This window comes from Onychostoma macrolepis, chromosome 01 (genome assembly GCF_012432095.1).
Source record: "Onychostoma macrolepis isolate SWU-2019 chromosome 01, ASM1243209v1, whole genome shotgun sequence".
In the NCBI taxonomy this organism is placed as follows: Eukaryota; Metazoa; Chordata; class Actinopteri; order Cypriniformes; family Cyprinidae; genus Onychostoma; species Onychostoma macrolepis.
Window position 1 is genome coordinate 1826659 of NC_081155.1, and position 24824 is coordinate 1851482.

The 24824-nt window shown below is 36.9% G+C and overlaps 2 protein-coding genes across 2 annotated transcripts; both read left to right on the plus strand.

The window, feature by feature from the left end:
* Positions 1–13457: 13457 nt before the first annotated feature.
* On the plus strand, positions 13458–14154 carry LOC131536257 (RNA exonuclease 5-like). The gene is made up of 4 exons (XM_058769071.1): positions 13458–13578; positions 13666–13841; positions 13914–14023; positions 14082–14154. Exons 1-4 carry the CDS (start codon positions 13458–13460, stop codon positions 14134–14136), a joined length of 462 nt encoding a protein of 153 aa, XP_058625054.1. The 3' UTR covers positions 14137–14154.
* A 2033-nt stretch (positions 14155–16187) lies between these two features.
* LOC131536266 (urokinase plasminogen activator surface receptor-like) lies at positions 16188–19476 on the plus strand. Its single transcript, XM_058769083.1, has 4 exons — positions 16188–16410; positions 16767–16898; positions 18063–18173; positions 18886–19476. The coding sequence occupies exons 1-4, from the start codon at positions 16188–16190 to the stop codon at positions 19320–19322; spliced, it is 903 nt and encodes a 300-aa protein (XP_058625066.1). The 3' UTR covers positions 19323–19476.
* The last annotated feature ends 5348 nt before the right edge of the window (positions 19477–24824 follow it).

The following is a 24824-nucleotide window of genomic DNA, read 5'->3' on the forward strand; positions in this document are numbered from 1 at the left end:
ATAGTGAGAGCTGATGTTGGGGAATATGGCCAAATTTGCGCTAAAGTATTATTGATGCAGTAAAAAAAAAAAAAAAAAAAAAAAACTCCAACTGTTTTGCAACCAGAAGCTTTAACTTAGCTTTGGCTTCCTGAAAGGAAAGTACTAGAGATGTTATAACAGTTGGTGAATCTGATAAAAGACAGACAAATTCATCCAAATAAAATAAATTGTTTTACATATTTAAAAAAGGATAAAAAATACAAAGAAATTTGGCCCCAAACATGCCAACTGAACAGCAGTGCTCAATGTACATACTGTACACACACAGTAGCATTACAGAACTTGTCCTGAACATGTATGTCAAGCTCTCTCTGTGTGTGTGTGTGTGTGTGAGAGAGAGAGAGAGAGAGAGAACGAACGAACGAACACATTTCAGCTTATGATTTTATTTTTTTCTGTTGTGTTTGTTGCACATCTTGATGACAGGGGTAGGGGCTCCCATATAAAGCACCGAGGCTTCCCCAAATTCAGATGCAGTGTTTTCCATGTTGGGTTTGAACAAAACCAAAACTATAAGCAGTTTGGCTCTGGATGGAACGCTATTATCACGACAGTGCTTTATGTGGGAGTCCTCTACCCCTGTCATCAGACATCAAGATGTGCAATAAACATTTACAACAGAAAAAAAGAAACATAAGCTGAAATGTGTTCTCTCTCTCTCTCACACACACACACACAGTTTGACATACATGCTCAGGGTAAGTACTGTAATGTATATGTGTACAGTATGTACATTGAGTACTGCTGTTCAGTTGGCTCGTTTGAGACAAGATTTATTTTTATTTTTGATACATTTGTATTTTTAAATACATAAATCTTTTTATTTTATTAGAATGAATTTGTCTTTCATCAGATTTACCAAATGTTATAACTTCTATTTGAGCTGGTCAATTACGAACAATAGGTAAAATTGAACTGCTAGCAAAAACTTGGGTGCTGCAAATATTTGAGTTGCTCCTCCCCTTTGACTTGCCCCACCCCTTTGAGTGACCCCTCCCCTTTGTGTGGCCCCTCCCCTAATCTCACTCCAAACTTTCGATATAACTTGAGAGCCCTGTATTAGTGATTGATGATCAACAGAAGGGAACAGACACGTCACCTTACTAGAAACCACTGGAGCAACAAGGAATGAGAAGAACTCAGGCAAACAGAAACAACAAGGGAACCAAACTGAAACTAAACACAAACAGATTATTGACGTATCTTTGCTATATATGCATCTGTCATTTAATGTCTGTGTCATTTATCTAATGTACACTGATTTAGAAAATGTTACAAAATAATAACAACAACAACAAAAAAGTCTTTTTGACTTTCTTATGCTCATTTACTGGATGACAAGTTTGCATTTACAGCTTAACACGAGATTTACGAGAAGCATCATGTTTGTTTTTACAAACTATCTCAAACCCACACAACCGCTGAAACACATCACACTTCCAGACCACATTCACGCACGACTGGCCCTCATCTAAACTGATGACTTTATAACACATGGATCTGCTATTGTCTGCTTGAAACAAAAACCTCCACAACACTTTGCAATGCATAGTAACCCTTTGTCACTATGCATTGCAAAAAACCAAGCAGAGTTTGTTTAAAATGTTTCAGACTTACATTATCACACATAAAACATTAAATAAAAACGCATACATTCACAATCACTGTATTCACCCAAACATGAACGCTTGCTGAAAATGTTCTCTATTCATTGCTTTTTTTCAATAAAAAAAAAAAGGTCTGGCTGAATCAGGAGAGAAATCTGCAGAGATCAAGCACTTTTTACAATCGAAAACAGCTCTGAACAAATTAGTGCTGTCAAAGGATTAATCGCGATTAATCACATCCAAAATAAAAGTTTTTGTTTACATAATAAATATACACAGTACACACAAATATGTACAGGTATATATAAATAAACACCCATGCATCTATATATTTAAGAAAAATATGTTACATTTATATATTAAATATATTAATATATAACAGCCTATAAATTATATGAATATAAATATATACATGCAAATATTTTCAAAATATATGCTGTATATGTGTGTATTTATATACACATAATAAATATACACAGAACACACACATATATTATGTAAATAAAAACTTTTATTTTGGATGCGATTAATCACAATTAATCGTTTGTTAGCACTAGAACAAATAATAGTCCATCTGCCGTCAACACCAGTGATTTGTCCCATCGGATATTCCAAGTGCATGAGTAAAACCATCGTATTACAAATGGGTAAGTCCAGTACGCCGGATTGAAATTCAGTGTTAGATTTGAGTGCTGGAGCTGAAACAGAGAGATATGTAACTTGTCACGGAGCTGCTGCTTATTTTCAGTTGGAAATGAACTAATTCTATCACAGAATATTCTATGTGGATTTCTGCCATTTCATTAGCTTTCTCTCAAACTGTGTTACAGTATTTATAAATACATGTCCCATTAAACCAATGTGCTTGACTTTCCTGCATCATTCGTGTATATGTTTTTAGGCGACACACATATAACAATGAATGAAAAAGAATGCATTGATGAGTGTGAAGACGGTTCCATGAACTTGGGCTTAGCAAACTCAGCTTTCACCTGCTGCGGCACGCACCTTTGTAACTCCAGAGATGCTCCAGGTACTGTGCTCTCAAGGTCTTCTTCAAAGTCAACACTCCTTTTACTTCTATATGTGTCATGCAGGGTGGGACACGAGTTTCTATTGATAAGTAACTGAAGCAGCTAAAGAAAGTTTTAAGATGCTATATTTGTCTAAAACAACAGATCCCAGGACTAACGTTCCCAATGGAAGAACATGCTACTACTGCGATGGGCAGCAGGACTGCTCGAAAACTGTTATATTACCGTGTAAATTAACTCTGCTCCAATTGCTTCAAACTGTTTGAGTTTAAAATACTAGTATTCAAAGAGTGTTAGTAATATGAACTTATTTCATTTGAATCCACTGAGAAGAAATATTTCTTAGTATAAAACTGCAAACATGTCTTTAACTCAAATCGTTGCAGCTCATCATCAGCTATAGCACATGTATGTGCTGAAGTACTTAACAAAAAGATCATCGCTGCTTAAGCAACTGCACAGTTACTTTAAATAAAGCAGCAGCACATCAGTGTTTGTGTCTCAGCTTCCACTCTTCACACAAACGATTAGATATACACCTAGCGCACATTTATATAGTTCAAACATTTAAACTAACATTGTGATATGCTTGAACTGTTTATATCTATAGATTATATTTTAAGCAAGTCTGCGTTCTAATTCTTTGTGTAAATATAATAATAAATATAATCATTTTGTAAATATAACATCATTTAAATTTAAAGGCCTACATCATACAATTAAAACATCACGAACAATTAACAAGTTAAGATAAATGAAAGCTTATATTTGGAATTATACTCAACTCTAGAGTTGATTTGCCAAGCGACTCTGAATTTCCTGAGATTATATATTTGGGTCATTCTACAGAAACGTCCACTTTTGGTACGGCAAGATGTCTTAAAATGTATTTATTTTTTTAACATTTAAACTTAGACCACATTATTAGATTACCTTTTGACTTTATGAATACATATAAATGACAGCTTAATTTTTTTTTAAGCATTTTTGTGCAATTATTTCAAGACCACAATGTACTATTGTCACTGGTGTTACCTTCTTTAGCAATATGAAAAGTTTTTATGAAATATTATTTCTCTATTTTGTTTTTCAGCACATGTAGTCAGAGTTACAGAAAAATAATAAAAATGCAAGAAATAAGGAGATTATGTTTTATTTATTTAATGTGACAGAAAAAAAACAGTACAGTAACACAGCACGGTAACACCAGTGACACAATGAATCACCAGAGACATACATAATGATATACTTTATCAGTATTTTACATGATCTTTTATATAGTCTTCATCAGCGGAAGTTATAATCAGCTCGTAAGTGTATTTACTTGTCTCATTAGTGTTTAGTGCAATTGTCGTTGCTAGGAAACTCTTGTTTTTTTAATTTTTATTTAGTTTTTTTAATTGAAGAATGACTGAACATTACAACAATGTAAATCCAGATACACAAAATATAATAGCAATCTTAAACTGGAGAACAATGTTTCAGAGGAGAAAAATAAATAAATAAAATAAACACAGCCACATAGGAAAAAAAAAAAAAAAAGATATAGAAACAATTAAACAATAATGCAATTTTTTTCCCTTTTTCCTCAGGACATATTCAAAGATTGCAGCGGGGGAGCAAGATACCAGCAAAATATTTCTCCATGAAATCCAACAATATGTCATTCTTTTTGTTATTAATTTGCATTAGAGACTTTTTCAAAGCATCTATTTCTGATAAAAAATAGATTACATTTTGGTGTGCATTTCGCAAATTTCTGTTTATGAATATAATATTTACCTTGCAAGATGTAAAGGTTAAGGACATAATCATTTTACTTTTGTGTGAATAAGTACAAATAACGTCTTTTAAAGATAGCATATATTTAACATTTCTTTGCAAAAAATAGAAAGGCACTAACATCAGACCAAAATCACAATTATAAAACAGATGACACAAGTCTTCCTCGTGTGTGTTACAGAAACTGCAAGTGTTGTCAGTGTCCATGAATTCAGACAGAGCTGCTTTACATGGGTACATTCTGTGAAGTATTCTGAAATGCAGCTCTTTAACTTTATTCAAAATACAAAGTTTGTAAGGATTTGAGCAGGTCGTGTTCCAAGTAATATCAGAGATTTTTGCATTCCAAAAGAATTTTCCTCTGGGGGAGATTTTATGTTTTGATTGCAAAATTTGTGTAATATGTTCATCATTACAAGACGAAGAAAATATTTCAATAACATCAATTTTTTTTTACTCTGGAAATATCCTTTCATTGCTTCCAAAAGAGAGATGATCATGTATTAATTGTATCAACCCATCTGGAATAGCTTTAACCACTTGTTGAAATTCTTTAAAGGGGAAAATTGTAAACATGCATAAAGTCTTCATAAGACAGAATGTTTCCACTCTCGTAGAACATATCTATAACTAAATATATATTCCTTTCAAACCACCGGTGCAAAAATAACGATTTATTCCTGGAAGTCATGAGACAATTGTTCCATAACAGCATTTTATGTGGAGAAAAGTTGTGATGGAAACAAAGTTTCCAAGCCAATAATAGGCTACTTGCTGGTGAAATTTGGATAATTTAATCGGTATCTTTCCTGGAAGAAAATTACATCTAAGAAGAAAAGATAACCATCCAAGTTTTTGAAAGATAAAAAACCATTGATTTGTGGGATAAAGAAGCACATAGAATTATAATTTTTTAGACAATTTCTTAACCAATTAAGTTTAAAATTATTATTAATGTCAAAAAAATCTATCATCTCTAAACCACCTTCTACTCTTTTGCCTGATATAATGTCCTTTTTTAACTGGTAACTGGTTTTTCCATATAAATTTCATCACTAACATACATGGAAAGAGCAGCGTAAACAAATCTATTAAGGCCTTCTGATTTGGACAGTAATACTCTCCCAAAAATGGTAAGATCCCTTTGTAACCAATTATTCAAGATAAGCTTAGTTTTCTTGATCTTTGACATAAAATTGAATTGTTCACAGGTAATTTTTTTTTTAGAAATATAGATTCCCAGATATTTAACAGTCTTTTACTGGACGCTTGTTTTGTTTACTGTGTGGAGACGTGCTGATATCGCGTTTGGTCTCGTACTGTATCGAGTATCTTGTGTCGGGCGCTTGCTTGGCCATTTATTGTGAAAAAAATAAGGGAAGTGTGTCCAGCTGAATTCAATTCAGTATTTTGTTAGACGGGTATAAAAAAGCTTAGTTTACCGCGGCAGCGATCGTGTGAAGACCGAAGAGAGTGAAGACCATCAACTCCACCGGACAGGGACACCACATTCGGCCCGGGGACCAAGCCGAGTCTCAGCCAGTACTGGCTTAAAGTGTGCGGGCCAGACCTGGGCCACGTCAATAAATAAGAGTTATTTTACAGGCCATGGGCCGCATCTGGGCCAGAGGAAATTGTTTGAGTCGGTTTTCAGTGTGTGTGCCAGTTTCGGGCCGGGGACCCAGCCAGAACTGGGCCAGAAGCTGAGCAAGGTTGTGGCCCAGAGGTGGGCCAGACAAATTTTGCTATCTGGGTCATTGCTCCAAGCTTTTTAAAACTGTTCATGCTGTGGCCATCTTGTGGTCATAAAAAAGAATAACACCTTCCGAAGTGCTGTGATTCATTACAGCTGCGGGTTTCACATCTGGTTCTACAACTGATTCCTTGTTTTAATTTATTGTATAAAAATAATGGCCATTGTGAAAGTCATTCATTTGTGTCGGTGCCACCAAAATAATTCCAATAAATCAAACAAACTCATGAATTAAATCTGTGATCTGTCAATGTTAACTCCGCCTTTCAAATTTCATTTTACCTTAATATATAAATTAGGATAAAATGAAAACGCTAACGCATTATAATATAATAATATTATATTAGGAAGCCAAGGTTCGCTTTGTTTGTAGCAGATACTGAAGCAGTCACATGGTGTTCAGGTGAATGAAGCTTCAGACGTCATAGATCACGTGCTCTTGGCAAAACGAATCAAGCTCCGATACAGTGCTTCAATGTGAAATGTGCTGGTTTTTTTTATACAAACTTCGAAGCCTCGGTGTCGAACGTCACATCACTACTTTTATAACCATTTCTTACTATGTGTAAGTTGTTGTTTTTTAGCATGTGTGCTTGGCAGTGTTCTTTTTTAGGATTACTGAAACTAATTTGTATGTGTTATTTTAATTTTAGTTAAATTATGTCTGTATAGGTATTTTATTAAGTTTTAGTTTTATTTAATTTGAGTTATTATAATACTTCAAACTACATGGAAATGAAATATATTTATATAAGTGTATTTGTGTGTGTGGTTGTACATACAGTGGTGTGAAAAAGTGTTGGCCCCCTTCCTGATTTTTTTGCATGTTTGTCACACTTTAATGTTTCAGATCATCAAACAAATTTAAATATTAATCAAAGATAACACAAGTAAACACATGCAGTTTTTAAATGAAGTTTTATTATGAAGGGAAAACAAAATCCAAAGCCACATGACCCTGTGTGAAAAAGTGCTTGCCCCCTCCTGTTAAATCATGAAAGAACTGATTGACCACATCATTTTAGAAAGCTGAGTTAAATTTCACTAGCCAAACCCAGGCCTGATTACTGCCAGACCTGTTGAATCAAGAAATCACTTAAATAGAACCTGTCTGACAAAGTGAAGCATGTTTAAAGAGCAACACATCATTCTGCGATCTTAAGAAATTCATAAACAGATGAGAAACAAAATAGTTGACATGTATCAGTCTGGAAAGGGTTATAAAGCCATTTCTAAGCCTTTGGGACTCCAGCAAACCATGGTCAGAGCCATTATCCACAAATGGAGAAAACGTGGAACAGTGGTGAAGCTTCCCAGGAGCGGCCGGCCTACCAAAATTACTCCAAGAGCACAAAGACGACTCATCCAGGAGGTCATAAAAGAACCCAGAACAGCATCTAAAGAACTGCAGGCCTCACTTAATGTCAGTGTTCATGATTCAACAATAAGAAAGAGACTGGGCAAAAACAGCATCATGGGAGAGTTCCAAGGCGAAAGCCATTGCTGACCAAAAACAACACAAAGGCTCGTCTCACATCTGCCAAAAAATATCTTGATTATCCCCAAGACTTTTGGGCAAATATTCTGTGGACTGATGCGACAAAAGTTGAACTTTTTGGAAGGTGTGTGTCCCGTTACATCTGGCGTAAAACCAACACAGCATTTCATAAAAAGAACATCATACAACAGTCAAACGTGGTGGAGGTAGTGTGATGGTCTGGTGCTGCTTTGCAGCTTCAGAAGCTGGATGACTTGCCATAATTGATGGAACCATGAATTCTGCACTCTATCAGAAAATCCTGAAGGAGAATGACCGGCCATCTGTTTGTGACCTCAAGCTCAAGCGCACTTGGGTTCTGCAGCAGGACAATGATCCAAAACACAGCAGCAAGTCCACCTCTGAATGTCTCAAGAAAAACAAAGTTAAGGTTTTGGAGCGGCCAAGTCAAAGTCCTGACCTGAATCCTATTGAGATGCTGTGGCATGACCTTAAACAGTCCATTCATGCTCGGAAACCCTCCAATGTGGCTGAATTACAACAATTCTGCAAAGAAGAGTGAGCCAAAATTCCTCCACAGCGCTGTGAAAGACTCATTATCAGTTATCACAAACGCCTGATTGCAGTTGTTGCTGCTGAGGGTGGCACGACCAGTTATTAGGTTTAGGGGGCAAGCACTTTTTCACACAGGGGGTTTGGATTTTGTTTTCCCTTCATAATAAAAAACTTCATTTAAAAACTGCATGTTGTGTTTACTTGTTATCTTTGATTAATATTTAAATTATTTTGATGTTCTGAAACATTAAAGTGTGACAAACACGCAAAAAAATAAAAAATCAGGAAGGGGGCCAACACTTTTTCACACCACTGTATTTAGTTGTTTTTTGGTGTTTGCCTTAGTGTTATGTTATAATCGTTATACTCTTATACCTTTTTGTTCTTTAATATTTTGAATTGTTTTTAGCTTTATTTTTTGTTTTTCATTTAAATGTTAAGTTTTGAAATTGTTGTATGCATTTGTCATTCATTTAATTTCTTTTTTTCTTTTCTTTTTTTCTTTTAAATGCGTATATGTAGTGTTTATAAAGTTTTAGCTTTTAGTTTTGGATCTGTTTTCAGCTGTTTTAATACTACAATCGATTTGCTTCTGTTGTACTCATTTGTACTAAATATTTAATATATAATATTTATTAAATATTATATTTATAGTTTTGTGGTGTTTGGAATTCTTTATAATTAAAAAAACAAATATTGCCACATTGATGGTTCAAGAAGGTTTAATTGTTCAAACAACACATTGTTTCATTTTAAAATATAAAGAAATTATAACCCATTGTGTTTTTCAAGTATAATCTTTCTGTAAAGGCCAGGGACAGAAATATGGACATTTCCATAGAATGACCCATTTATTAAATTGTATCTTGTGTCTTTCAACATGCCTTCTGACGCTGATCCATATTTATTTCATGCTGTAACCGTCTTTAAAGAGGGAGAGAGTTAATTCGAGCCCAGCGCTGCCGTTAAACCGTCCGAGAGATCGGCTGAAAGGATATTTGAATTTAAGCGCCAACTGGATTTCAGTTTAATCTTCACGCTAAATAAGTGACATCTAGAAGACTGGTAATAATGGGTTCTCAGAAAATTGAAAACAAATCGAAAGATGTATCATTTCATTAAAAAAAAAAGGAAGGAATATAGCCAGTTGTCCAACAGTCTGATTTAAGTTTTCTTCGAATTTAAGTAGCAGTCATTCATGCAACAATGTTGTGAAATGGGTCATTCTTCAATTGGGGTGACAAATGAGAGGCAGTGTCACATAAAACATTTTTTTTTTTTCTAATAAAATATATTGCTATGCATTTAAAATTTGTTTAATATGCTATATCCATTCAAATGAAAGCTTAACAACATTTTGATTTTAAAATAATTTCAAGCAAACACGTATGTCTATGTCATTTTGAAGTAACACCACAGACTTTATATTGCAAGTTACTATAAGCTCTGTGGTGTTACCAGGAAAGACCGTAACACCACAGACAGTAACACCACAGACACATCAGCCTAAATCCAGACTTTTCTCAAATGGAGGCTGCCATCATGATGATTTCAAGATTAGGGGACATTTTGGAAATATTAATAAGTATGTATTTATCAATATTTTGATTTAAATATGTCAGATCTGCAAGTTATCAACATAACACCACAGACACTAATAAAAAGTGACACATGAAATTGTCAGACATTTAGCTAACGTTAAGAAAATGAATAAGAGAGAATGTACTCCCCATGCACCCCTCAGATCAGCCAGCACCTGCAGTGACCTTTACACACAGGAAGTAGTCCAAATAGAATTCTGGATCATTCTACAGAAACATACATTTTTCTGTCCCTAGCCTTTACAGAAATATTACAATTGACCGTATGCACGGAGCGCTATTTAGAACTTCCGGATAGAGATGAGCAGCTCGTGATCTTCCGGTGAAGCTCATTTTATATGCGCTATAGGGGATGGGGGCGTGACATCACTGCTCTAGCGCAGCGGTGGCTGATGGGAAAAATTGCCATTTTGTGAGGCCACTTGTTGTGATGCGCTGAGGAAGATGTAATATGACTGTTTTAAATAGGATACAGAAATTGAATAAACTGTAAATCAACATATTAAAGTTATTTGATTAACATTAATGACAGAAGGCACAGCTTCATTAGGCTGCTGTCACAAGACCTGTTTCACGGATCCAATACTTATACATACAGTGAGGAAAATAAGTATTTGAACACCCTGCTATTTTGCAAGTTCTCCCACTTAGAAATCATGGAGGGGTCTGAAATTGTCATCGTAGGTGCATGTCCACTGTGAGAGACATAATCTAAAAAAAATCCAGAAATCACAATGTATGATTTTTAACTATTTATTTGTATGATACAGCTGCAAATAAGTATTTGAACACCTGTCTATCAGCTAGAATTCTGACCCTCAAAGACCTGTTAGTCTGCCTTTAAAATGTCCACCTCCGCTCCATTTATTATCCTAAATTAGATGCACCTGTTTGAGGTCGTTAGCTGCATAAAGACACCTGTCCACCCCATACAATCAGTAAGAATCCAACTACTAACATGGCCAAGACCAAAGAGCTGTCCAAAGACACTAGAGACAAAATTGTACACCTCCACAAGGCTGGAAAGGGCTACGGGAAATTGCCAAGCAGCTTGGTGAAAAAGGTCCACTGTTGGAGCAATCATTAGAAAATGGAAGAAGCTAAACATGACTGTCAATCTCCCTCGGACTGGGGCTCCATGCAAGATCTCACCTCGTGGGGTCTCAATGATCCTAAGAAAGGTGAGAAATCAGCCCAGAACTACATGGGAGGAGCTGGTCAATGACCTGAAAAGAGCTGGGACCACCGTTTCCAAGGTTACTGTTGGTAATACACTAAGACGTCATGGTTTGAAATCATGCATGGCACGGAAGGTTCCCCTGCTTAAACCAGCACATGTCCAGCCCGACTTAAGTTTGCCAATGACCATTTGGATGATCCAGAGGAGTCATGGGAGAAAGTCATGTGGTCAGATGAGACCAAAATAGAACTTTTGGTCATAATTCCACTAAACGTGTTTGGAGGAAGAAGAATGATGAGTACCATCCCAAGAACACCATCCCTACTGTGAAGCATGGGGTGGTAGCATCATGCTTTGGGGTGTTTTTCTGCACATGGGACAGGGCGACTGCACTGTATTAAGGAGAGGATGACCGGGGCCATGTATTGCGTGATTTTGGGGAACAACCTCCTTCCCTCAGTTAGAGCATTGAAGATGGGTCGAGGCTGGGTCTTCCAACATGACAATGACCAAGCACACAGCCAGGATAACCAAGGAGTGGCTCTGTAAGAAGCATATCAAGGTTCTGGCGTGGCCTAGCCAGTCTCAGACCTAAACCCAATAGAGAATCTTTGGAGGGAGCTCAAAGCCAGAAACCTGACTGATCTAGAGAAGATCTGTGTGGAGGAGTGGGCCAAAATCCCTCCTGCAGTGTGTGCAAACCTGGTGAAAAACTACAGGAAACGTTTGACCTCTGTAATTGCAAACAAAGGCTACTGTACCAAATATTAACATTGATTTTCTCAGGTGTTCAAATACTTATTTGCAGCTGTATCATACAAATAAATAGTTAAAAAATCATACATTGTGATTTCTGGATTTTTTTTTTTAGATTATGTCTCTCACAGTGGACATGCACCTACGATGACAATTTCAGACCCCTCCATGATTTCTAAGTGGGAGAACTTGCAAAATAGCAGGGTGTTCAAATACTTATTTTCCTCACTGTATGCGTTCGCAACTTAAGACAAAACCGACAATGCTTATGAGGATACTCGCCAGGACGACCATTTTGACGTTATTTTGTGTGTATTTGTCCACTTAAGCGCAACAAGCTGTGTTTGTTTGTTCGCAGCGCTTTGGATGTGACTGCAGCGCACAGAAAAGCGCCTCTGGAGCGCACGAGTACTGAAAGACTTAAAAAGACGTGCAAATAATACATTTCTGTGACGATGCAACAATGACCGATTAGGCAATTGACAATTCTGTCAACTGTACCGAAACGCGACCTAAAGTCTTGTATCCCAGCGTGCAGCAGCACTAGATGCGCTGATGTGAAGAGAAGGTCAGAGAGAAGACACGCAGCTGAATCACTCACGCTGTTTTCAAATGACTGGTTGTGTGAATTTATTTACTCATCTAACCTACACGCTATATTAAATAAATGTTTTGCAGGAATGTCCCTCATTTTAAAGTCGAAAGCTGCGGGAATATATGCGCAATCCCACACTGAAATTCAGGACCTGATTAAGCATAATTCAACTGTACATAGAATTGTGAAACATGACTTTTCCAAAACTTTCTGGGTTTATTTATTTTTCCAAAACTTTACAGGCCTGGAAATTGCTGTTTTAAAATTCCATGACTTTTCCAGGTTTTTCATGACTGTATATGAACCCTGAATGTGACGATCGGGTGCGGTTATCTAAATCAGACAAAAATATAGGTGCGGGTGGTTGGCCATCTTTTCCAGGTACCGTTTTCTTGCGTCCGGTAGAAGTTTGTCTCTGTATAGTACATTTCGTTCTTTTAATCGACTTTTCAACATTGTTTTTCATGTGGTTGTTTTAAGTCTCGCCCGATGTGGCCTCACAATATGGCGGCACCCTCTTGTTTACGTCCCAGAATGCACTGCGCAGTGACGTCGGTTGCCAAGCTCTATATAGATAGAGACTCTCACAGAAACCTCTCCTGCCTCATTCTTATCAGAAAGTGAGAAACAAAATAATTGCAACACCATAAATAACGATAGTGGAATTAACATACAGTTTCATGTTGTTAAAGAACATAATTTTATATGCAGAGTCTGGTAATCCCAGGAAAGTATCCAGACACGTAGACTAACTGTACACTTAAATGCTGACAAATAAACACTATTGTAACTGTTTAGGCAGTTAGGCTAATCTCTTAAACAACGTCTTAATGGTATTCTTGATAATCAATATCTTACCCTCATAGCCGTGAACACATTTTTAAAAATTTTTAAGATGAAAATGAAACTACCGTTATAACCAGGAGATGGCAGCAGAGGATCACTCATTGGCTGTTATAGTTATTCTGAGAGTATTGTTAGTTACCGTAATTATCATTATCGTTACTGTTATAGTTCTTCTGATAGTATTGTTACAGTTATCGTTATCGTTATTATGTCCTCCAAACCGCATTGCCATGAAAACCAGCTTCAGACCTTCAGACAGTTCGGCCCCATTCAGCGCGTCACAAGCGCCGCAGAGCATGCTGGGAAACGCGGCAGACACACCTTCATCAGTACGTATGAGTCCACCAGAGCGCCATTAATTCACCTCGGTAATATGTAAATGACGTGATGATGCTAGTGTTTTATGTGTGTCGTAGAGTTCGAGTGCGCTGACAGCGCTCAGGCCGCGGTGGGCGTCGCCCTCCAGATCGGAAACAGGAAGCTGTCAGTGTGTCATGCTCTGACTCCGCCCCACATGACCTCATGGACACACACACACCCTGTTACCACGGAAACCTGCCCAGACACGGCAGAGCAGGGGGAGGAGTGTGACGTGAGTGACAGCTGTCAGTCAAACAGAGACTGTCTTTAATGTCTCTGATTATTTGTGTCATGTGACCCTCAGGAGCAACTGCTGGAGCGGCAGATGAAGAAACTGGACACAAGAGTGGGAAAAGTGTTCAGAGCGCTGGAGGAAAACTGCCTGAGCGTCGTGATCCTGCCCGGACACAGAAGGTACGTCATACAGAAGGTGTATCAGTGCGACTGACATTCTCTGCGTGTGTGTTTACAGCGACGGCGTCGATCATCCCGGCCTCTGCTTCATTCACATCAAACAGAGCGACTGACCAACGCCTGAGTGTCTGACGCCTTCCTGCTCTGACTCCGCCCAGCTGGTCTGTGATTGGCTGACCTGATTGACACACCCATTTAAACAAGTGTTTTTATAGCACACGCTTTCTCATACAAGTGAACAGATTTTTTATGTATTTAAACACTGTTCCGAATAAACACGACTGAAGTGTGCAGATGTGAGGAGCTTTTGTTCTGCTGAAAACATCACAGTCACCCTGAGCATAACACATTCAGCTGCTTTACTGTATGAAACACTCATCATTCACAAACACGATTCAGTCTCTGTGCCAGTGAGATCAATGAGCTGTTCGTTCATGAATATCTGTATCAGAATCGTGTCTGAGGGTCAAATGGACACACAAACGTTAGGATTGTGTTTTAGTGGTTTAAGTAGAGTTAATACACACCTGATGTCCCTTACATTGACAAGTTAAAGCTGTTATTGATGTTTGCAGTGCAACATTTGACCGAAAAGGTTTAACAATTATTCTTTTGTTGCTCGTTTTACACACACAAATAAACAGGAAATGGATTCACAAGAGGGGCTGCTGCAGGTGCGTCACACTGACCTTTTCTCATTTCACACACGCATCTGAACCGCACATAACCTGACTGATGTCATGGAAACATATTATATGTGTCATGAGAAATCACACAAACAACTATATATAAGTTGAAGTGTACTTGTAGTAGATCCTGGATATAAGTGTGTGCCTGACCATGCTGAGCTCTATAACTAATAGTAATGACAAAAATGTTAAATGCATCCTAAAACCAATGGGAAGCCAATGCAGGGCCTTAAGCACTGGAGTAATGTGCGAACTCCTGCCGGTCCTAGTCAAAAGCCTTGCAGCCGCATTCTGTACAACCTGTAATCGATCCATGGTAGACATATTCAAACATTGCAATAGTCCAATCATGAAAAGATAAAGGCATGAACGAGCATCTCCATCTCTTTTTATGAAACCATAGATCTAATTTTTGCAATGTTCCTAAGATGGAAAAAACATGAACGAACTACTGACTTTATGTGACTGTTAAAACATATAGATCTGTCAAAAATGACACAGATTTCTTATGTCACTGCAGTCAGAGGATGATAGACCCCTGATAACCTGCCTAATTTGGGGGTAATCTGGTCAGGGGCAATAATCATCACCTCAGTTTTATCAGTATTTAGTTGCAGAAAATTATCTGCCATCCATTTGTTAATGGAGACTAGGTGATTCTGCAGAAGAGAGAGTTTGTCTAGTCTATCAGTTCTAAAAATATATATATATATAATTGGATGTCATTGGCGTAACAACAATGATAAGATATTATTTTGAAACTACTAAAAATCTTGCCAAGAGGAAGCATATACAGATTTAACAGCAGAGGGCCAAGCACAGAACCTTGTGGCACACCACATATGTTGATAACCATACATGTTGGACTGTTTGCATTTACAGCTTTCAACATATGTTCACAAGATTTAGCAGAAGCATCACATTTGTTTTTCCAACTAACTGAAGCCCACAGAACCACTGAAACACACTGCACATCCAGACCACATTCATGCATGACTGCATTGCAAAAGCTTTGTTGAGAATGAAAGCTCTCATCTAAATTCAAATAAACCAGCCTTGACCTATATATCGGGTTCCGGTTTTTGGAGGTTTGTGCTAGTTTGATGCTGCTGAAAGCTTGTGTGTTCAGTTCTAAAGCATATATGAATGTGATGTTACTGTTTAAGAACATTGACAGTTTGGGGTTAAAGTGTAAATTGAAAATAATAATTTTGACAAATAATTTTTATCAACTGTTAAAAGGTTAAGCACACCTTTACATCCCTTACATATTAGAAAGCCTGATTTCCTTTTAAGCTTCACTTTGTCATTAACTGACAAGTTAATGGTGCAAACTCAAAAGTTTCTGTTTCATAAACTCTCTGCTTGTTTTATTATTTCATCGTTGTTCTGTTCAACTTCTTTTTTCTCATGAAGACCCACCCCTTTCTGAGGAGCTATATAACGTGCCTGAAACAGACACTTCCTGATCAAAGATGGATCTGCAGACCTCCAGAGCTCTGCTTCTGTTCATTCTCTTCACTGCAGGCACTCAGATCAGCAGTGCTTGTAATACTACTGAGCGCAAATTCGGATCAGCATGGGACTCGCAATGGTGTTATGAGTGCAAGGGTTTGGGGAATTACTGTCCGGACAGACCAGTGATTTGTCCCATCGGATTTTCCAAGTGCATGAGTTCAACATTCATATTACAAATTGGTAAGTCAAATACAATGGATTGAAATTCACTGTTAGATTTGACTGATGGAGTTGCTGCTATAATTTACTGGAGCTGAAACAGAAATATATGTAACTTGTCACAGAACTCTGTTTTTCTGGTGGAATTGAACAAATCCGATCACAGAATATTCTGATAGTTCTGAAAGTAACAATTTGTATTAAAATGGATTCAAATAAAAGAAATTTAGCAAAATTTTATTTTATTTTATTTTTTCAGCTATGAGATTATACAATTTTAAAAAGACTCTTTTTTTATTCTTTCTAATGTGACATATTCATAAATACACTTCAAAACATTGTGCAGTTGAAGCCTTTCCTGTATCATTCATGTTTAGGTGACACTCCTGTAAAAATGAAGCAAAAGGAATGCATTGAAGAATGTCAAGACAGCTCCATAAACTATGGCACATTTAAGCAGACTTTTTCCTGCTGCGACACTCGCCTTTGTAACTACAGAGATGCTCCAGGTATTGTGCTCTCCTGTCAACACTCATTTAACCTCTATGTGTCATATAATCAAGAACAAAATTATAATTTTATTTGTATTTAGCCTTCGTGCCATCATGAAATGTGAAATCACTGTCAAATAAACATAAGACTCGGACTCACCTGATTAGGTTAATATCAATATATCTAACGGTTTACTAAAACATAGGCTGATTATTCTTATACATTTAAACTGCTTCAGCCAGAGTAAATATGAAGATGTATCTTTAGTGAAGCAGCACGGAGAGCCGCTTCTGGGACACTTCAGAAACATGCCGCGGTATGACTGGTTAAACACAAGCATTGACTAGAGCAGCCACGATCAGCTCCGGTGGCCGCGTCAGAGCCATAATGCAGCGTAAATAAGGGTCTATCCGAGCATTAATGGCAAGACCTTTATACTTGAGACCAGCCTCATATGAGGTGTTTCTTGGAGGTTAGAATGACTGTTACGTACACCGAGGGATCTGTGAATGGGAAAAAAACTATATATACTATATATGCGATATATTCGTTTTTTGAATTGCCTGAAAAACCACCTCATGTGAGCGTAAAAAAATGTTTTTTTTTTTGTTTTTTTTTTTTGCGAAATTGACGCGTTTCCAACAGGCGTATTTTCAATTCGCAATTTGAGTTTGCGCAATTTGATATGTAGTGTAATGTATATTGAAATCAGAAATGTATTTAAAAATCATATCACTGTTATTGAAAAAAATTATATCACAATATATGTTGATATTTAATTATTGTCCAGTTGTCACACCCCAGGACTTTTTGTTGTGTTTTGTCCCTCATGTGCCCGTGACCTCGGCCTGCGTCCGAATGTGCATACTATCCATCCTAAATTCTATGTGATATTAGTAATTTTAAATACTATTTAGGGCAGATAGGGTGGATAGTATGCACATTGGGACGCTGGGTAGGTTTCCCGTCTGTCTGATTATGACATTTGGTTCAGGTGTGTGCCATTTATCATCCTCATTTGCCCTCCTATTTAAGTTGTAGTCTGGTCTGTCTGTTCTGTGGATTACCCTGTGTGGATATATTAAAATACGTTTTGACTTCATCTTCTTCCTGAGAGAGTTTATTATTCACTGTAGCGTGACACCAGTCCTATTTTGTTTACTTGATTCTTCCTCCTGCAGATCCCAGGACTAACGTTCCCAATGGAAGAACATGCTACTACTGCGATGGGCAGGACTGCTCAAAAACCGTCAGATGCTCAGGGACTGAAGACCGCTGCATTACAACGACAAGTAAGAATCCACATGAGACTCCAGGCATTATTTCTTCCCCTCTCGGTCATTAACCCTCTTTGGTGTTTTGTTTTTTTTACTTAATTGGAATGGTACAAAACTTGGTAAAGGTTTTGGCTCTTGCTATTTGAACACAAACAAGCAAAAAATGATCACGCTATTCGTGATCAACAATGACTGCATTGGAAATGAATAGGAAGGGAATGTCATCTGGTGGAAATGTTTGGCACTGTGCCCAAACAAAATCTGACTACTTTTTTTTTTTTTTTTTGTGATAGCAACTTCAAATTTGGAACACAACTTGTTGTGTTGAAACCCTTGAGCAAGCAGCATTGGCTGCCCACTGCTCTGTGTGTGTGTGTGCGTACTACTGATGGGATAAATGCAGAGCACAAATTCCAAGGATGGAATCACCATACTTGGCCTCACTTCACTTCAAAAACTGGTTAGCAGGTCATAAATGGATCATAACTAATCCAAAAATATAACTCAGTATCATAAAATCACCTAAAATACAAAATATTACATAAAAACATTATCAACTTAAAATATAGTACATTAATTTCACTGAAATAATAATAAAAAAAAAACTAAATGAAAAAATTTAATTGGTAATTTTTGACCACCACCTGAACAACACCAGAAGATTAACGGGTTTTATTTTTAATCTTATTATTTTAATCTAATCCTGTGTTTTCTCTCTTTTCTTCAGTGACTAAAGGAGGCCTGAAAATGCTTGTAAAAGGCTGCATCTCTAAATATATGTGCGGGGCCCTAAAATGTTCTTTTATTCAGGACGTTTCATGTTGTGAGGGGGACCTATGTAACGGTGACAAGAGTATCACCCAAGCCGTCACCCAGAGCTTCAGAAATAACGCTGATGAAAGTGTCAACCAAAGCGTCACCCGGAGCATCCTCCAGAGCTTCATGCATGGAGCTAAGAGCGTCACCAAGAGACTGGCGTATAATGATGCTAAGAGTGTCACCGACAGCATGATGTATAACCATGCTAAAAGAGTCAGGCAGAAAGTCATGTATAATGATGCTAAAAGTGTCAACCAGAGAGTCGTGTATAACAATGCTAAGAGCGTCAAGCAGAGCTTCCTGTTCCTCTGCTGTTCTCTGCTCTCCTACTTCCTGCGGCTCTGAATGCAGCAGCTCCTCAGATTCTACGAGAGATGCTGTATATATAGCTCATGCTTCTGCAGTGCTTTGTTTTATTTTTGTACTATCATTTTATATAATAAAATTCATGACCTAATTTCTGGAGTCAAATGCAATAAAGCTTGGCATGCTGGAAATACGTCCAAAACACATGCTGCAGATTATTTCTTAAATCATGTTTATGTTCAGAAGAGACATGCATGAAAATCATTTGATTACTCAAAGCAGGAAAAATCTCATCTGTTTGGTTTTTCATGAGTTTATATTAATATAAATATAAACTCGTGGTGGTGGATGAGGAGATCCCCCTCACAATGTAAAGTGCCTAGAAAAGCGCTATATAAATGTAATGAATTACTATTATTAATTATTAATATTTGCATTTCCACTATCAGTTACAGATGACAAAGGCAAAAAGAGAAATAACCAGATATAACGAGCATATTTCACAAAAGTTTTGGTCTATTATTTTATCCAAACTTTTGTGTTTGTAACGAGCATAAGAGGTACAAACTGTAACATGTGATAAGATTTCAATTTGATTATTAAAGAAAATTTCAGAAAGTTAAGATGTTCACTAACAGTTTTTTTTTTTTTTCTTCAGTATCTAATTGAAAAATATTTAATTTGAATAATTCAGTGATTGCCAAATACAAATTACTTCCTTTTTTACTTTTAATGAAAAAAGAGATCAACTCTGTTACGGGCAAATTAGGCAATGTGTAGAAATATCAATAAATCATAACAGGAAAAATCCTTCTTGTTTCATTAGACAATCAGTCCTTACCTTCCAATTTCAAACTGAGATAATATTTCCCCTATGCATACCTGAAAATAAAATTAAAAAATACCTACGTCTTCACAGAGCCGCACACTTGGAGCAAACATTTTTCATCTGATTCATTCACAAGATTCAGGGAATCCAGAGTAATCTTAGTACGTATAGAGAAACCTACTCTATAAATAGTATGCTACTATAACAATATAATCAAGCCCATGCTGTCAGTTGCTTGTTCTGGGGTAAATGCTGTTCCACATGTGCCTTTAACCCAAAACTGTAAACATCAAATGCAAAAAGAAAATGTATTGAGTTCACTGCAGGAGCAGAAGAAAAACCCCAAACTCGCAGAGGGACTTTTCAACACACAAAAGCAGAAAGAATTCAGTTAAATCAGCAGAGTATGCAGGAGAAATAAATAAATGTTGAAACTTTCGCGTTTACAGCTTTTAACACAAGCTGAAGAGATTTACAAGAAGCATCACTTTAGTTTTTCTGACTAAGAACCACATCCCACATCCAGACCACATTCACACCTCCACGACTGCATTGTAAAGCGTTCTTGAGAATGAAAGCTCTCATCTAAACTCGACAGATAAAAGAGTTTATAACAGATCACCAAAAAATCTACAAACAAAAACCACCACAACACTTTCTTAAGCCCCTTTGTCTCTATGCATTGCAAAACTGAGCACAATACTGCACTCTCAGAAATAAAGGTACAAAAGCTGTCACTGGGGCGGCACCTGTTCAAAAGGTTCAATTAGGTTCGAATATGTATATTTTAATATGTACCTTTAAGGTACCAAAATGGACCCTTTAGGTGCAAACTTGTACCTTTTGAAAAGGTACCGTCCCAGTGACAGCTTTTGTACCTTTATTTCTGAGAGTGTGTATTTGTTTGAAATGTTGCAGACTTGTATTATCACATAAAACACTAAACAAAAACATACAGTCCCATACACTACCCAAAACTATACTATATACATCATACTGTACTCAAAGCACAGTACAGGAGGTCTTGTAAAATTAATGAAGAGCTGAAAATGTTCTCTATTCATTGCTTTTTTTTTCAATGAAAAATTCATCTAGTCTGACTCAGGAGAGAAATCTGCAGAGATCAAACACTTTTTACAGTCCAAACCAGACAGGAGATAAACCTTTTCACTGCAGGAAGCCTTATTATGGATTTTGTCCTAAAGTGACGTTTTGACCATTATTACAACAATGGTATTACAAAGTGGTAAATCCAATATAATCTTATATCTGACTGATGGAGACGCTGCTATAATTTACTGGAGCTGAAACATGTAAGTTGTCCCAGAACTGCTGCTTATTTTCTGGAGATTCAATAACAGAATATTATATATAGATTTCTGCCATTTCATTACAGTACCTATGGAAGCCGTTTCCTCCACTGAAGGTAATTGTGACTTTAACTCACAATTCTGAGAACATTTCAGTCTTTTTTTCCCTCAGAACTACAATTTGCAATTGTGAGTTTCTCTCTCAAAATTCTGAGAAAAAAAGTCAGGTTTGCGAGATATGAACTCACAATTGCAAGAAAAAAAAAGATAACTGCGAGTTTAGGCTATACCTCGCAATTCTGATTTTATATATATTCAGTGGCAGAAACGGCTTCTATGAGTACCAACATTTGTACAAATCATTAATTACAATTAGAAAAATGCTCAGTTCTGTCCTTTCCCTTCTGCTTTGCAGCTATGAGATCTTTACTTTCTAATCTTTCTAATGTGACATGTATAAATACAGCGGTGGCCAAAATGATCAGAACACTAGTATCTTCAGCAGCTAAAGCTGGTTTGAAGTCAGTTATTTCTATCTTTTGCTGTAGTGTGTCAGGAGGAAACATTCATTTAGCCATTAATTGTAATAATCCAGTGATATTTTAGTGATCTGATCATCATCAGTCTGTCTGGAGTGACATGAAGAAACAGAAGAAACTGAGACTAAATCCAGAAGAACTGTGTCTCAAGACGCTTCAAGAAACCTTCCTGCAAAGCTCCTGAGAAACTCTGCTCGAGTGCAGCGAGGACAGAAGCTGCTTTAAACAGTTTCTCAGGAGCGCTGAATGTTTGGAAACGTAACTGATATTTCCTTCTGACACACTGCAGCAAAAGATAGAAATAACTGACTTTAAACCATTTTTAGCTGCTGAAGATACTAGTGTATAATCAGTTTGGCCACCGCTGTAAATTTCCCATCAAACCAATGTGTTCATCTTTCCTGTATCATTTATGCTTTTAGGTGACACTCATATAAAATTTCATGAAAAATAATGCATTGATGAGTGTGAAGAAGGTTCCATGAATGTTGGCATATCAAAGTCGGCTTTTTCCTGCTGCGGCACGCACCTTTGTAACTCCAGAGATGCTCCAGGTACTGTGCTCTCCTGACCTGAAGTGCAAATTAATGTCTTCCTCAACACTCATTTTACTTCTGTGTCATACAGTCAAGAAAAAAATAATGTAGGGTGGGACATGATTTCCTCTGAGAAACTGATATGTGCAGCTAAAGGAGTGTTGTTTCATTAGATGATCCTCCTCCTGTAGATCCCAGGACTAACGCTCCCAATGGAAGAACACGCTACTACTGCGATGGGCAGGACTGCTCAAACACCGTCAGCTGTTCAGGGACTGAAGACCGCTGCATTACAACAACTGGTGAGAATCCAGAAAAGACTCGAGGCATTATTTGTTCCCCTCTTGATCATTAACCCTTTGGTGTTGTTCGGTCATTTTTGACCAAAGAATTGTAAGTTGTTTTTTTTAACTTCATCAGAATGGTACAAAACTTGGTAAAGGTTTTAGCGCTTGCTACGTGAACACAAACACACACACACACACACACAACTAAAAAAATAAAAATCATGGACCTGATTCAAAAAGGTTGGAAAATATATATTTAATCAAATTTTAAAATTTTATTTTTGTGCATTTTTAATAATAATAATAATAAACAAACTTGGATTTTTTTTTTTCTCTTCACTGGAGTAATAATCTGCCAAGTGTCTTTTAAAAAAAGAGATCAAACTGAAGTCTGTGCTCCAAAGCATCCAAGGTTCATGACACGTCAAGTTGGAAATTTCATTTTCAAGTCTGTGCTTTAAAAGTGGCTAGCAGGTCATAAATGGATCATAACCATTCCATAAATATAATTTAGTACCATCAAATCTCCTAAAATAAAAAAAGCTACATAAAAACATGATTAATGTAAAATATAACTGCAAGCAACAATTAAGGGGCCAAGCACAGCAGAGGTAAAATGACGAGCTAAGGAGCTATCTTTAATTATTCAGTGAAGACCAGGATTCTCCAACACTGTTCCTGGAGAGAAATGCAATCTTTTTATGAAACTACTCATGTGCCCTCAAGTCATGCTTGGTATAACATGTACCAAGTTTGGTCAGAATCTGCTAAAGCATTGTGAAGATAAAGCCTCGTGTTTATTTTTGCATGGATTTCATCAAATTCATTAACACGCTTTATGGTTTGGTCTATCTGAAATCTTTTGATAACTTTTGCCAGCATGGTGAAGGATGGTCGAGGATGAGTTCGAAAAAGTAGATTGTTTTGCAAAAGTCAAAATAGCCAAATATCTTGACCAGTAGAAATTAATTTTGGTATGCATTCAACTCGGCATTAACCAAATAATATGGCCTATTGGTGGCGCTAGAGAGTTTTAGACAGGGACTCCAAACTTGCTATCTGTGTGCCAAATTTCATAACTGTCCCGCAAGTGGTTCTATGGGCAGCCATAGACTCAAGAGCGGAAGAAGAAAACTAAACCCTAAATATAGTACATTCAATTCATTAAGAAAAAATAAATAATTGACCACTACACAAACACCACCAAAGGATTAATTGGTCTTATTTTTAATCTTATTAAACTGTTGATACATATGTGACCCTGGAGCACAAAAGCAGTCATAAGCAGCACAGGTATATTTGTAGCAATAGCCAACAATACATTGTATGGGTCATAATTATACATTTTTCTTTTATGCCAAAAATCATTAGAATATTAAGTGAAGATCTATTTTTACTAAATTTATTTAGTAAATTTTCTACTGTAAATATCTCAAAACTTACATTTTGATTAGTAATATGCATTGCTAAGAACTTCATTTGGACAACTTTAAAGGCGATTTTCTCAATATTTCGATTTTTTTGCTCCCTCAGATTCCAGATTTTCAAATAGCTGTATCTCAGCCAAATATTGTCCTATCCTAACAAACCATACATCATCTGAAAGCTGAATAAGTAATATTTCCATTGATGTATAAATCCCAATTAAAAACAAAACTGACCCTTATGACTGGTTTTGTGGTCCCAGGTCACATTCCACATATCAGTGGCCGACTCAGACTGATTAAACTTGTGTTCTCTCTTTTCTTCAGTGACTAACAGAGGCCTGCCAATGCTTGTAAAAGGCTGTATCTCTAAAAATATTTGTGGGGCCCTAAAATGTTCTTTTATTCAGGATGTTTCGTGTTGTGAGGGGGACCTATGTAACGGTGACAAGAGTATCACCCAAGCCGTCACCCAGAGCTTCAGAAATAACGCTGATGAAAGTGTCAACCAAAGTGTCACCCAGAGATTGGCGTATAACGACGCCAAGAATGTCACCGAGAGACTAATGTATTACCATGCTAAAAGAGTCTGGCCGAAATTCAGTGCTAAAAGATT

Bases quoted from the DNA above. Each gene is read 5' to 3' on its own strand.
- LOC131536257 (XM_058769071.1), top strand. From the start codon at position 13,458: ATGTCCTCCAAACCGCATTGCCATGAAAACCAGCTTCAGACCTTCAGA. The intron at 13,579-13,665 runs GTACGTATGAGT...TGTGTGTCGTAG, and splicing joins CGGCAGACACACCTTCATCA to AGTTCGAGTGCGCTGACAGC. The intron at 13,842-13,913 runs GTGAGTGACAGC...TGTGACCCTCAG, and splicing joins AGCAGGGGGAGGAGTGTGAC to GAGCAACTGCTGGAGCGGCA.
- LOC131536266 (XM_058769083.1), top strand. From the start codon at position 16,188: ATGGATCTGCAGACCTCCAGAGCTCTGCTTCTGTTCATTCTCTTCACT. The intron at 16,411-16,766 runs GTAAGTCAAATA...ATTCATGTTTAG, and splicing joins AACATTCATATTACAAATTG to GTGACACTCCTGTAAAAATG. The intron at 16,899-18,062 runs GTATTGTGCTCT...TTCCTCCTGCAG, and splicing joins TAACTACAGAGATGCTCCAG to ATCCCAGGACTAACGTTCCC.